At 40.5% G+C, this 14,365-nt stretch overlaps 1 protein-coding gene across 4 annotated transcripts in view; it reads left to right on the top strand.

The window, feature by feature from the left end:
* The window catches only part of rnf213b (ring finger protein 213b), a 79,830-nt gene extending 65,722 nt beyond the window's left edge, over positions 1-14,108 (top strand). For 3 of the 4 annotated variants that reach the window (XM_065012682.1, XM_065012684.1, XM_065012685.1), the window contains 18 exons: positions 5,201-5,311; positions 5,524-5,754; positions 5,908-5,992; positions 6,093-6,127; positions 6,217-6,317; positions 6,413-6,563; positions 6,757-6,922; positions 7,064-7,194; positions 7,382-7,639; positions 7,847-7,979; positions 8,065-8,148; positions 8,511-8,691; positions 9,061-9,262; positions 10,107-10,184; positions 10,522-10,719; positions 10,964-11,053; positions 12,098-12,279; positions 13,519-14,108. In XM_065012682.1, the coding sequence (XP_064868754.1) occupies positions 5,201-5,311; positions 5,524-5,754; positions 5,908-5,992; positions 6,093-6,127; positions 6,217-6,317; positions 6,413-6,563; positions 6,757-6,922; positions 7,064-7,194; positions 7,382-7,639; positions 7,847-7,979; positions 8,065-8,148; positions 8,511-8,691; positions 9,061-9,262; positions 10,107-10,184; positions 10,522-10,719; positions 10,964-11,053; positions 12,098-12,279; positions 13,519-13,657 (2,556 nt within the window). In that variant the 3' untranslated portion in view covers positions 13,658-14,108. The remainder of the gene's footprint in view (positions 1-5,200; positions 5,312-5,523; positions 5,755-5,907; positions 5,993-6,092; positions 6,128-6,216; positions 6,318-6,412; positions 6,564-6,756; positions 6,923-7,063; positions 7,195-7,381; positions 7,640-7,846; positions 7,980-8,064; positions 8,149-8,510; positions 8,692-9,060; positions 9,263-10,106; positions 10,185-10,521; positions 10,720-10,963; positions 11,054-12,097; positions 12,280-13,518) is intronic. The other variant, XM_065012683.1, reaches the window with a different exon arrangement.
* The last annotated feature ends 257 nt before the right edge of the window (positions 14,109-14,365 follow it).

Below are 14,365 nucleotides of genomic sequence, written 5' to 3' on the forward strand. Positions count from 1 at the left end.
GCAACCCGCCGCCGCTCCATCATAAGCCCTCGGTAGCGTCAGACGGAGGGTGCTGGAGTCGGGAGATGGGGAGTCCGGAATCGTGGGTGCCGAAGGTGGAGAGAGGAGACCACTCCTCTCCCATTTGTCCATTCTCTCCATCACTTGATCCATCGCGGATCCGATCCGATGGAGGACGGTGGTGTGGTGGAGAACCCGTTCCTCCATCGATGGGAGAGGGTTGGCTGCTGCTCCTGCTGACTCCATTCAATCTGATATAGGTGCGGGATTCTGTAATGCTCCGGGTGTCGTGGGTGTGGAGTCAAATGCAGGAGACAGAGTTCAATGCTGTGCGTCTTTTAATAGCACCAACGCACCACAGGGTGCTCACAAAAAGTTGCGTTCCCAACCACAGGGAATCAAAAAGTACAATAGAAAAAATCACGACTCGGCACTAACACATACCTCTATAACAGAGCCGAAGGTTACATAGAAATAATCCCGCACAACAACCAGGCGGGCCGGCTGTCTAATAAAGACAAACTAATTAAACATGAACAGGTGCTACCACTAAACATACAAGGAGGGGGAGGAAAAACAATCAGTGGCAGCTAATAGGCCGGTGACGACGACCGCCGAGCGCCACCCGCCCGGGAAGGGGAAACACCCTCGGTCGGACTCGTGACAGTACCCCCCCCTGACGCGCGGCTGTCATTTTGATCCAAATGTGCAAATTGTCCAAACAGATCATCAAGGTAGTTGGATTATTTTAAATATGTTATTGGACAATAAACAGACATGACTTATTAACCTATATGGTCCAAAGAATGAAGTTTCTTTGAAAATATATATAAGAATTGATCAACTCTACAAGCAACACTAGACTCTTATTATTTTGGTGAGGGATTTTAATACGGTTTTAAAAACCTCTATGGACCATAAAGGAAATCACACTACAAACTATCACCCGCAGGCACTTAAGGAAATCATGAATGTCATGGATATATTGGAATTAGTGGATATATGGAGGCTTAAATACCCTGACCTAGTGAGATACACATGGCGGAGGCTTAATCAAGCTAGTCGTCTTGATTACTTTCTTATGTCATTCTCTTTAGCACCAAAAGTTTTAAAAAGTGTTGATAGGGGACAGAATGTGGTCGGATCATCACATCATTGGCATATATATTACTCTTACAGAATTTCCACGTGGGCGAGGATATTGGAAATTTAATCAAAGCCTACTGGATGATAACTTGTTTATAAATAGGACTATAACTAGGACAGAAGAATTTATAACTGACTTTTTCCGACATAACATAGGTACAGCAGATCCCCTTATTGTATGGGACACTTTTAAATGTGCCTTTAGAGGCCATGCAATTCAGTACTCATCTGTAAAACAAAAGCAATTTAGATCAAAAGAGTCCATATTAATAAAGGAAATTGAAGGACTAACAGAACAGTTAGATAGCAATAAAACTGTACCATAGAAGCACAGAATAAGTTAGAGGAAAAACAAAAAGAAATGGAGGAACTTATTCAAGAAAGATCCAGTGTAATATATTTTTTAAATAAAGCGAACTGGATGGAATATGGGGAAAAATACACCAAATTATTTTTCATTCTTCAACATAGAAATGCTACCAATTTTTGGTTACAAATGATGGAGTCACGCATGATTAGCCAAATTATATTTTGAATTAGGAAGTAAAGTACTTTAAGAATATATTTTCATTTCATCCCCACTAACCGGAGCTAATTGTATGGATTTTTTCCCTATTAATAATGTCAAATTACATCTGTACAGAAAGACTCATATGAAGGCCAAATTACAGAGGAGGAACTTCTTAATGCAATTGAAGCCTTTAAGGCTGGGAAAACTCAAGGGCTGGATGGCATACCAGGGGAAGTATACCAACCTTTTTTATATATACTCAGAGGACCATTATTAGCATGTTTTAACCACCTATATAAATGATAGATTATCAGACATGCAACAAGAAGATCTGATTTCATTATTATTGAAGCAGGATCCAAGTGGTATATATAAAGATCCAGTCCATTTAAAAAATTGGAGGTCTCTTACACTTCAGTGTTGTGATGCAAATATTCTAGCTAAATGCTTGGTGCATAGATTAAAAAGGTATTTTTTTACATGGACAATACATTAGAGATAATGTAAGACAAGTACTGGAAACAATATAATACTATGAAATATCGGGGATACCAGGCCTGGTTTTCATAGCTGATTTTGAAAAGGTTTTTGATAAAGTACGACTGGCGTTTATATATAGATGCCTAGAATATTTCAATGTTGGAGAATCTCTTATAAAATGGGTTAAAGTTATGTATAGTAACCCTATGTGTAAAATAGTAAATAATGGCTACATCTCAGAAAGTTTTAAACTATTAAGAGAAGTAAAACAAGGTTGTCCACTATTGTCATATCTATTTATTATTGCCATCGAAATGTTAGCTGTTAAAATTAGATTCAACAATAATATTAAGGGATTAGAAATCCGTGGCTTAAAAACAAAGGTGTCATTGTACGCTGATGATTTATGTTTTCTTTTAAACCCACAATTAGAATCCATCCACAGCCTCATAGAGGATCTAGATACTTTTGCTAACCTCTCTGGATTAAAACCAAATTACGATAAGAAATGCATACTGCGTATTGCGTACTGGTTCACACAAAAAAACACTTTTACATTACTGTGTAGTTTACCAATAAAATGGTCTGACGGGGATGTGGACATACTCAGTATACAAATCCCGAAAAAAGAAATGATCTCACTCCAAAAATAGATAAGATCTTGCTACCATGGAAAGGAAAAAACCTGTCTATTTGTGGAAAAATCACTTTAGTCATATCACAGTTTACCTATTTGCTTATGGTTTTGCCTACACCAAGTGACCTGCTTTTTAAATTATATGAACAAAAATATTCAGGGCAAAATGAAATGGGCCTATTTATATAACGAATATGAATTCGGAGGGCAGAAATTATGAAATATTAAAGCATTAGAACTCTCACTAAAGGCATCAGTCATTCAAAGTTATGTTTAAATCCTAAATGGTTCTCTATTAAATTGGTAGGAATGTCTCACCCCATGTTCAAGAATAACCTTTATTCAGATTACAACTGCTCACTTTCGGTTGTTTGAAAACAAAATCATCTCCAAAATATTGTTTTTTTTTAAACAAGCCTTAGAAAGTTGGTTGCAATTTCAGTTTAATCCACCTGAAAAGACAGATAAAATGTTTAAAAAATATATATATAATTTTTGTAAATGACATCATAAATATGACTCGTTGAGTTATGTCACACATGCAGCTAACACAGATATATGGAAATGTCTTCCCTACCCAAAATTACAACCAACTAATTGCAGCATGACCACAAAAATGAACGAGGCAAGTAGAAGGGGGAAAAAGTAAGGAACTTGTCTGTCGGCCCTGCATTAAAGACCATAAATGGTTAAAGAAAATTGTACATTAATTGTTTGTTTCATTGAACAAGAATGGGAAACAGTGTTTAAACCCTTTATTTACAATGAAGATCTGTGAAGTTATTTAGATTTTTACAAAATATCTTAGAAAGACAGGGCTTATATATGTATGTATATGTATGTATATATGAGTATATGCATGAATGTTTATGTATGCATATGTATATGATTGGGTATGTACATTATGTATGTATGTTTATGGATATACAGTTGAAGTCAGAAGTTTACATACACCTTAGCCAAATACATTTAAACTCAGTTTTTTTTTTACAATTCCTGACATTTAATCCTAGTAAAAATGATCTGTTTTAGGTCAGTTAGTATCAACACTTTATTTTCAGAATGTGAAATGTCAGGATAATAGTAGAGAGAATGATTTACTTCAGCTTTTATTTCTTTCATCGCATTCCCAGTGGGTCAGAAGTTACATACACTCAATTAGTTTTTGGTAGCATTGCCTTTAAATTGTTTAACTTGGGTCAAACGTTTTGGGTAGCTTTCCACTAGCTTCCCACAATAGGTTGGGTGAATTTTGTCCCCCATTCTTCCTGACAGAGCTGGTGTAACTATGTCAGGTTTGTAGGCCTCCTTGCTCGCACACGCTTTTTCAGTTCTGCCCACAAATGTTATATAGGATTGAGGTCAGGGCTTTGTGAGGGCCACTCTAATACCTTGACTTTGTTGTCCTTAAGCCATTTTGCTACAATTTTGGAAGTATGCTTGGGGTCATTCTCCATTTGGAAGACCCATTTGCGACCAAGCTTTAACTGATGTCTTGAGATGTTGCTTCAATATATCCACATAATTTTGCCTCCTCATGATGCCATCTATTTTGTGAAGTGCACCAGTCCCTCCTGCTACAAAGCACCCCCACAACATGATGCTGCCACCCCCATGCTTCACGGTTGGGATGGTGTTCTTTGGCTTGCAAGCCTCCCCCTTTTTTTTCTCCAAACATAACGATGTACATTATGGCCAAACAGTTCTATTTTTGTTTCATCAGACCAGAGGACACAAAAAAGTACGATCTTTGTCCCCATGTGCAGTTGCAAACCGTAGTCTGGCATTTTTTCTGGCGGTTTTGGAGCAGTGGCTTCTTTCCTTGCTGAGCGGCCTTTTCTCTGAGGTCTTGGCTGAATTCATTTGATTTTCCCATGATGTCAAGCAAAGAGGCACTGAGTTTGAAGGTTAGTCCTTGAAATACATCCACAGGTTCTCCTCCAATTGACTCAAATGATGTCAATTAGCCTATCAGAATCTTCTAAAGCCATTACATTTTCTGTAATTTTCCAAGCTGTTTAATGGCACAGTGAACTTTGCATGTAAACCTCTGACCCACTGGAATTGTGATACAGTGAATTATTATAAGTTAAATAATCTGTCTGTAAACAATTTTGGGAAAAATGACTTGTGTCATGCACAAAGTAGATGTCCTAACCGACTTGCCAAAACTATAGTTTGTTATTAACAACAAATATGTGGAGTAGTTGAAAAACAAGTTTTAATGACTCCAACCTAAGTGTATGTAAACTTCTGACTTCAACTGTATATATTTACCCCAAAAAATATATGGGGGATTGGAAATGATGCAGACAATTACATTGATGGAAGCAACAATCTTTCCGCAATATTAAAGCTGATCGACCTCTGGTGCATTCAAGCATTCAAGATAATCACTGACTGACTGTGTTGTGTTTCTTTTATAGAATCTGAGCTGCTCCAGAGCTTCAGCCCAAGTTCTCCTAGTCCTGGCTTTTTTCAGACAGGTCACCTGTCGCTTCGCATCACCTGATTTCAAAATTCACCCTACTCCACAGGTGACCGTTCTCAATTTATAGTAAACTCTAGGCAGTTTCCTGGACACAGATTATGCCTAGTCCTGGACTAGAAAGCATTCTAAATGGAGATTCTCCATCGAACGTTCTTATTAGTCCAGGACTAAGGTCAATCTGTGCCTGGGAAACTGTCCCTTATTGTTATAAACTCATGTGGTATGACATTTATTTTTTCCCCTGCCTTCTCCTTACAGGAGACAAGGAAACTGGATGACTTCCTGAAACACTGCCTACCAGGTGAATTCAGAGAGCTCTGCACAGCGCTGTTATCAAATCAGATAGGTGGACTCCAGATCTCCCAGATTGTCCCACCTCAACGGCGCCTCCTTTTGGAGCTCCTGGTCCATGCATACGCTGTGCTCCTCAGTGGGACTACACTGCTGGCTCCACTTCACCAGATAGCCTCCCAGCCTCAAAATATGATGGTGAGGCACTCTTTTCTCTGATAGAATCCCAAATTAACCCCCAGCCCCTGCCCCCTTGTGACTAAGGGGTAAGGGATATCTCTACAAGTGGGGTAGGGGCTGGGGTTGATACTGTAATAAGATCATTGAGGCGATTAACCAGTTGTCCCACAGGGCTCCTATTTGCCCACCATGCCAGATGATCACACTAGTGAGGCACGCCAGTGGATGACTAAAGAGAACAAAATCAAGATGTACTGTAAGTATTTGCTGGCAAATGTATTCTCGTATTGCATTTGACATCATCATCACTTGATGATATGCAGTAGTACTTAATCGTTTTACTATTTTGATTGCAGTTTGTGCCAACGGTCATGCGTGTTTTGTTGGAGAGGTGAGAGATATTTTCTTGTTTATTTTGTAGGTATCTCATTTAGCAGTTTCTTCCTATAAATTTGACTCTGTTCTTCTTCTTTATCTTAGTGCGGGAAACCAGTGGCAACATCCAAATGCCTTGACTGCGGTGTTCCAGTTGGTGGTGTTGGTCATAACCCAGTTGATGGATTTACTGCTGCTCAACAAAGGTCCTTTGCTTAACCGTCTCTCCCAATATACAACTGAGAAATCTAGTTTATGAGTTAATGCCACATTGACCTTTGACCTCTGTGTGTGAATTTAGTGTGGGGGATCAGACCAGGACTGGTCATATTTTGGGAGAGGCTTATCGTAGGGCTGAGGCCCCAGAGAGACAGATGTCACCAGCCCAGTCCAGTATCCTTCGGCTGCTCAACCACCTGGCCATGCTGCAAGGGACCATCAAAAACTACCAGGTAAGGCCCGACCAATATCTCAAGCTAACATCAAGTAGTTGGAATAGGCATCACAAGAAACCTGTGCTCGGATGTACATTGATCACTTCTGGACAATATCTCAAAGAATTATCAACTGTTGAAATGGGCATAAAGCCATTATGTCGGTTAAGTTAACTGCGTGATAAAAAATAATGTTTCTTTGTCTGTGCAGGCAGTCAGTCAGATGGTCCATCCTGGTGTCCAAGATGTCCTGGGGTTCATGTGGAGCCACCTTGAGAAGGACATGGAGGTGCTGGGTCGGACACTGGATCAGAACATGGACAACACGGCTGTTATAATTCATCTGGTTCTCCAAGCTTGTCTGGAGTTCACTGCAGGTGATTACACTTTTCTTCCATGTTGTTTTAATAAATAGTTCCTACAAATAGTTTTACAAATATTATATAAAAAATATAAATAAAATCTTCCCCACAATTCTTACAAAGAAATGTCCAAAATATTGTCATGTTGCACCTCAGAGTATTTGAGTGAGTTTGTGACTTCAGCTGAACCAGGTTATCGCCACACAAGACCTGACCTGTCCTCTCGACATGGACGGGAACAGTGGGAGAAACTGGTCTGTGATGCAGTTATCAACCCAATAATCCAGGTATAGTACAACTGGGATTAGTTTAGGCTTCTGGTAACACTTTATTTGAAGGTTTGCAGGGTACGTACATAAGGACTTCATAACACAGTCATACAGTATTCCTGGTGAAGGACTATACTGATTTGGGACACTAAACTACGTCCAATCTTTTTTATTGTACCTATTAACCCACCCATTTGATCTCCAGCATCTAAGGAGGAAACTGGCTGAAGCTCAAGTCAGTATCAGTGCAGATGACAGGCTGGGTGGAAGCCCACTGATGAGACTGCTCTATGCGGACCCCCGACCCATGCTGCCCCTGCTGCCCTCCCTCTCAGACTGCCCCACACACCACTCCTCCTTCTGGAGCCTGTCTGAAACCCTCACCGTGGAGCACTTCTCTCAGAGAGTGGACCAGGAGCAGGGAAGCAACACCGTACCCCTCCTCAAACTCTTCCTAAAGAAGGTAACTGGAAATGAAACTGATCAAGAATGGGATTCAAAAGACGAAAACACTCCATTCCATTATATTGACCTTCATCATGTGACATTATGTTGTCCACATTATTACCTGTTTATAGAGAATGGAGTATGTTATGGGAGAGTTTCCATACTTGTCAGTGTGCTTAAAGACATGTTTGTCTGTGTATGTATTTGTGTTTGTCCACTGTAGGTGCTGTGTGTGAGACAGCTCCACCATCTACCAGAGCTGGCTGCCTTACAGGCTGACTTGTCCAGAATGTTTCCCCTGACAGCTGAGATGACCAGTCAGAGCATTGCCCAGGTGTTGCAGCACATACCAACAGGTATGTGGGAGTTTTTATTCAGGTTGATCAATCAATCAATCAATCAACCACTCAATCAATGAGTTGCCAAACTATACCACTGTAGGGTACCAGAAGAAAGTGCTGCTTGGGAGAATGAAGGTCTTCATGAATGTGTGGAACTGCCTTAGGATGGACGTGGCCAACAATGGTATGTACAGAAAGCACATTTATTCCCCACTATATACTAACCACTGTTTTGTGTCAGTGTATGGGGTATCTATGTGTATGGGGAATCTTGTCGGATAAAATAGTCCTGTCTTTTACCTTTATTTAACTAGGCAAGTCAGTTAAGAACAAATTCTTATTTTCAATGACAGCCTAGGAACAATGGGTTAACTGCCTTGTTCGGAGCCAGAATAACAGATTTTTATTTTTACCATGTCAGCTCGAGGATTCGAACTTGCAACCTTTCGGTTAGTCCAACGCTTTAACCACTAGCCTACCTGCCGCCCCATCTAACTGTGTCTTGATGTGTGTGTACTGTGTGTTTATCGCATGTGTTTTGAGCAGCAGATTTAGGTGTGACACCACAGGTTTGTGAGAAGGAGCTGACCATGGAGAGCTCTGGGGAGTTCCTGTCACCCTGTCGTCACGGTCCAGGGTCCTGCCTCCAGATTCTGGTCAAATTCCTGTTAGAGACTCACAACAGCTTGGTCAGAGAGGTTAGGAGACTCAGTCACCATGACAACAGGTTAGTCACACCTACCAAACTTCTACTTTTGATCATTTGATTGGCTAATATATGGACCTTGCGACTTTGATAGGCTTTGAAGACTCTGTATTCAAAAATCATCTCAGACTGAGTAGGAGCTGATCTAGGATGAGTTTCTCCATTTAAATCATTATGATTAACATCAGCACTCCTACTCTGAGTCACTCCTACTCATCAGCACTCCTACTCCTACTCTGAGGCACTTTATGAATATTGGCACTGGTTCCCCATCCCATTAATTATGATTTAAAGTCTAAACTGATCCTAGACCAGCACTCCTGCTCTGAAACTGATCCTAGACTGGGCCCTGAATCTTAACTGTGAGATGTTTTTCTTACACCCCTGCAGTGCCTACAGTGTTCCTCTGGAGGGGGTGTCAGAGACACAGTTGACCCTGTGCCACCCTGAGAGGGAGCTGCTCCCCCTGGTGTTATCCCACTGTCATTACACCCTGAGGACACGCAGAGAGACAGACAGCAGCTACAACCTGATGGACATCCAGGCACAACTGGCCCGCCGCTTCCTAGCTGGGAAACCAAGCATCCAAGCCGTAAGAGACAAAACTTTGCGATATCATATTTATACAATTATTGTGCCATTGTTCTCCTTTAGTATATATATATATATATATATATATATATATATATATATATATTACATTTTTCCATTGACATTTTAGTCATTTAGCAGACGCTCTTATCTAGTGCGACTTACAGTTACTTTGTGCATTCGTCTTAAAGTGATGCTCAAGAACTGTTGTATAATTTCAGCCGGTAGTTTTGAAAGGGGTGCTCACGAGCCAAAGCGGGTCCGTGTTTTTTTGTGTACTACCACGTCATTCAATTGTGTACTACGTCATCCATTTCGTATGATATGTTACGTGCTGCAAACATATATATATTTTGCAACATATATTGCAATTATCTAGTGCGACTTACAGTTACTTTGTGCATTCGTCTTAAAGTGATGCTCAAGAACTGTTGTATAATTTCAGCCGGTAGTTTTGAAAGGGGTGCTCACGAGCCAAAGCGGGTCCGTGTTTTTTTGTGTACTACCACGTCATTCAATTGTGTACTACGTCATCCATTTCGTATGATATGTTACGTGCTGCAAACATATATATATTTTGCAACATATATTGCAATTCCTATGATATGTTACGAGTCCAATTCGTACAATATGTTACGAACTTGTTGTGCTTAAGATCCAGGAATGCATCTTTAAGATAGCTAGGTAAGACAACCACATACTGTATAACAGTCATAGTAAGTAGTTTTCCCCTGTAAAGTCATTATCAGCAAAGGCAATGCTAGTAGGAAAATAAATTCACATTTTTTTTACTTTATAAAATACATTTACAGTAGCAGGTATACTAACCAGGCATGTATTTGCAGGACACCTCAAGATACTTGAACAGATATCAGCAAGACTTCTCAGTAGTCCTTGATGAAGTCAGGGCTAAGATACCTCAGGTAAACATACGTTTGCGCTCAGTTTAAGAGTGTATCCTTTTTTTTAAAGCATTGAAGTCATGCCCAGCCCCCATGGATTCAATACCAACCAAGTATGTACGCACACAGGAGTTTTCCCCAGTGGAGTTTGAAAGGGCCATTTTGTTTCAAGGTCAAATTCCTAAACCCACCATACTCCACTCTGTTTCCATTCACTGGGCTGGTAGGTAGTTAGTCTCCCAGGCTATGCGTCACTGTGTCCAGCTCTCTGCTTACAGTTGTTCTGTCTGTCTGTCTCTTTGTTTGTCGTTCTGTCTGTCTCTCTGTCTGTCATTCCATCTGTTGTCCTGTCTGTCAGGAGTCACTGAAGGGCTCCGTTAGCTGTGCTATGAGGACAGGACTGCGTTCATACACTGACGTGTGTGATGCTGTGTTTGCGGTGGAGATTGGCCTGCGGTTCCTGGGGAAGACTAGCGGAGTGCCCCAAGCCCCACTCTTGTCCTACCTGACTGAGTCACTCAAGATGGGCCCACAGATCTCTAGCAGTGTAGCCAAGGTAGAGTAACTCTTAACTCCAGCAATGTCTCCACCTAATGCCCAGAGATGCAGTAATTTGTGTTTATTCCTTGTATCTATTTTTTATCCGGGTAGATTATGCATGTGCTCTCCTCATGACTCTCATTCCTAAGGCACAAATATACTACTATATGTCAAATATATGTTATAGAGAGACCACTATTACAGAGGTCCCCCTGCTTTGGCCCTTTTGACTGTACCCCTCTCACATATCTCTGTCCCAGGTCCTTGGAGAGAGCAGACTGGAACACAGCACATTCACCTGGCAGCTCCTTACCTCCTGGAAGTCTGAGCTGATGCTGAGCAGAGGACAGGTGAGTTAACATATAGCCCATACCTGTTTCTCCACAGGTGAGTTAACATATAGCCTATACCTGTTTCTCCACAGGTGAGTTAACATATAGCCTATACCTGTTTCTCCACAGGTGAGTTAACATATGCAGTACACATCAAATTGGCCAGCATCGATTTTTCTGTGTTACATTTCTAGTGTTGATTCAGGCGTTCTGTAAGAGTGGAATTAACACGCAGTGGTGTAAAATAACCCCCAGTGTTGGTGTTAACAACCAGAGTTATTGTTTTACACTGTGGAGAGTAAAAAAGTCATGCAGTTAGTTACATATACCAGTTCTAATCATAACAATAAGTGAGTTGAAATTATCCCTACTGATCTTTTCATATCAATGAATCTGTGGATAGACCGAGTCCAAATCACTTTTAAAGACCAAACCAACAATACACATTCTGTTAGTGAAGTGAAACACCCCCTCTATGACCACATTTGGTAGTTTGTCAACCCTTTCACCCACCTGACCCTTGACCTCTGTTAACCACCTCTGGTTGACCTCAGGTACCACATGCAGGCGGTCAGCCTCCGTCTGAGCTGTAAATCCAGGCAACGAGTGACATTGGACATGGCAGGCGTTGAATCAAAAACAAATGTTGATTAAAAAAACAGAATTTCTGTTACATGGGATTTATATAGCGCTTTTCTAAGACTCACATATGCTTGTTTGAATCTCAGCTGGTACTCCTTGTAGATACTGTAGCTTAATTCATGTGCATTTCATTTATTACTCGTTTGCTTTTCTTATTTAACTCTGCATTGTTGAGAAAGAGCTTCTAAGTTGGCATTTCACTGTCAGGTTTACACCTGTTGTATTCGGCGTTTGTGACAAATACAATTTAATTTGATTCATAATTTGATTTAATGAAAAGCGAGTCTTGTTCTCCTCTTCTGATGATGTGAGTCAGAGATTTAATCTGATCTAGGATCTGTTTTTCTATTCCTAATTATATCACTTATATCACTGTGATTTATCTTGTGCTTGCTGCATATGGATGTCATGTGTTTGCAGGACCCGTTCCAGAGGCTGCCATCAGAGTTCCAGCAGAAGTTATCCGAGGAGGAGAGGAGAGAGCTGAGGGTCTTCTTCAGTGGGACAAACATTGACATACTCTCCCTTGAACTGCATGAAATCCTCCTCCTGAAGACCAACACTCAGGCTTTTTCAGACCAGGCTTATCTACCACACTGGGAGTAAGAGCCCATTTTGTATTACATTTTTTTGCATTTTTGATGCATTATTATACAGAGCAGAGCTAGTAGGAAAGATGGTTAACACTGAGAGATGTGTGTGCTGTAGACTACCTAGCTCACAGTGTGGCTAAGGGCCGTTTTGGCTGCTTTCTGCTTTTGTCGTCAACACATTGGCAATCCAGCTCTCACCATTTTTTATGGTCATGAACAGTAACTGACAAAACAAACCTCTTATGTAATTAACAGTAACTGACTAAACAAACCTCTTATGGTCATGAACAGTAACTGACAAAACAAACATCTTATGTAATTAACAGTAACTGACTAAACAAACCTCTTATGTAATTAACAGTAACAGACTAAACAAACCTCTTATGTAATTAACAGTAACTGACTAAACAAACCTCTTATGGTCATGAACAGTAACTGACAAAACAAACCTCTTTTGTAATTAACAGTAACTGACTAAACAAACCTCTTATGTAATTAACAGTAACTGACTAAACAAACCTCTTATGGTCATGAACAGTAACTGACAAAACAAACCTCTTATGTAATTAACAGTAACTGACTAAACAAACCTCTTATGGTCATTAACAGTAACTGACAAAACAAACAAAGACACTAACCATTTGTGGCTGAATGAAGGATTGGCATGGGGGCAAATGTCGCACAAATTTGTAAAACACATTATTTACAAAGCATTTGAATTATTTGATTAGCACTGCTGTCATTAACATCATTACCCACCTTTGGACAGGACTTTGATGTTGATTATACATTTTCCTGATCTTAAAAAATATTACAACAAAGAACGTGTTCCTCTAGTATTTTCAGTGATTACCGCCCTGTCCCTACCCCTGGCCACACTTTGATGTTTAGACTAGAGGAATCTGTCAATCTGTTTATATGGACACTTTCAATCCCAATAAAGCAGGAGCAAACACTGAGAGACACACAGAGAGAGATCCCCTTGGGACATGAGGCGGGCCCTTTTGACTCCTAGGGGCCAGAAGGGTCCGGGGTGTGATGCTTACCGGCGCCCATCTGTCAGTGGAAAGGGACTTAAGTGATATACACTCAGCCGGCACAGGTCACCCCTGCCCCCTTACTAAACCAGCAGCTGGGGCTAGGGACTGAATAGGAATGCAGTGTGTGGTGAGGACAATGGGGTTGCAATGCTAACTGTTGCCTCCTCTCTTCCCCTCCTTCCTGTGTGTGTGTGTGTGTGTCCCACAGCATCAGGTCTACTCTAGACAACCATCTGGATAAGAAGAGACTCCCACCCATGCCTGGGCTTGACTCGCTACCGGAGGACATCACTTTGGACAAAGGGGCAGATATGTGGAGAATGGCTGTAGAGTTTAGAAAGAGATAAGAAGAGGATGCTGGTTTTGATGGTTGTTTATTATATGTTTATTTTTACATTGTGGCTTAACAGAGTTTGATTATTCAGCAAATATAAAGTTTGAATCCAAACAAGGACCAATTATGTGCCCTTGAGCAAGGCACTTTAACTTAATTGCTCCTGTAAGTCGCGCTGAATAAGAGTGTCTGCCAAATTACTAAAATGTCAAATGTAATTATGATTTTTTTCCTCGCTAATGATTACATATTAGGCTATCTCTAGTTCCTTGGCTAACTTCATATAGGCAATTATTCCCACAGTCTTGTGTGTGAATATTGTCCATTATCTCTAAAGACCCTGTACTAGTTTACACCCATTCAACCTTTGACCAACAGTAAAAAGGGGTTTCTAGTAGCTTGTATGTTTTTATGCGTTGTTGGACCACCAAAATAAAGATGTTCTATTACAGCGAGTAACATTATATTGTCTATTTTACTTGTTTTCATATGTTCTACTTGAAAATGTATATATAAATGAAACAAATGTTCAAATTACCATAAACCGTGTTGAAACGTGCGTTGGTTAGTGCTCCCATGAATTAAAGTAAACTAATTTAAAGCTTATTTTTCGCTTTCTGATTTGTTAAAATGTTATATCGTGACAACTGGGGCTGGGTAGGACGCAGGTGGTGGGGGTCACACCCCCCTCTTGCTAAGTCAACCAAACAGTGCGTTTGGG

The sequence above is a fragment of the Oncorhynchus nerka genome, linkage group LG28, assembly GCF_034236695.1.
Source record: "Oncorhynchus nerka isolate Pitt River linkage group LG28, Oner_Uvic_2.0, whole genome shotgun sequence".
In the NCBI taxonomy this organism is placed as follows: Eukaryota; Metazoa; Chordata; class Actinopteri; order Salmoniformes; family Salmonidae; genus Oncorhynchus; species Oncorhynchus nerka.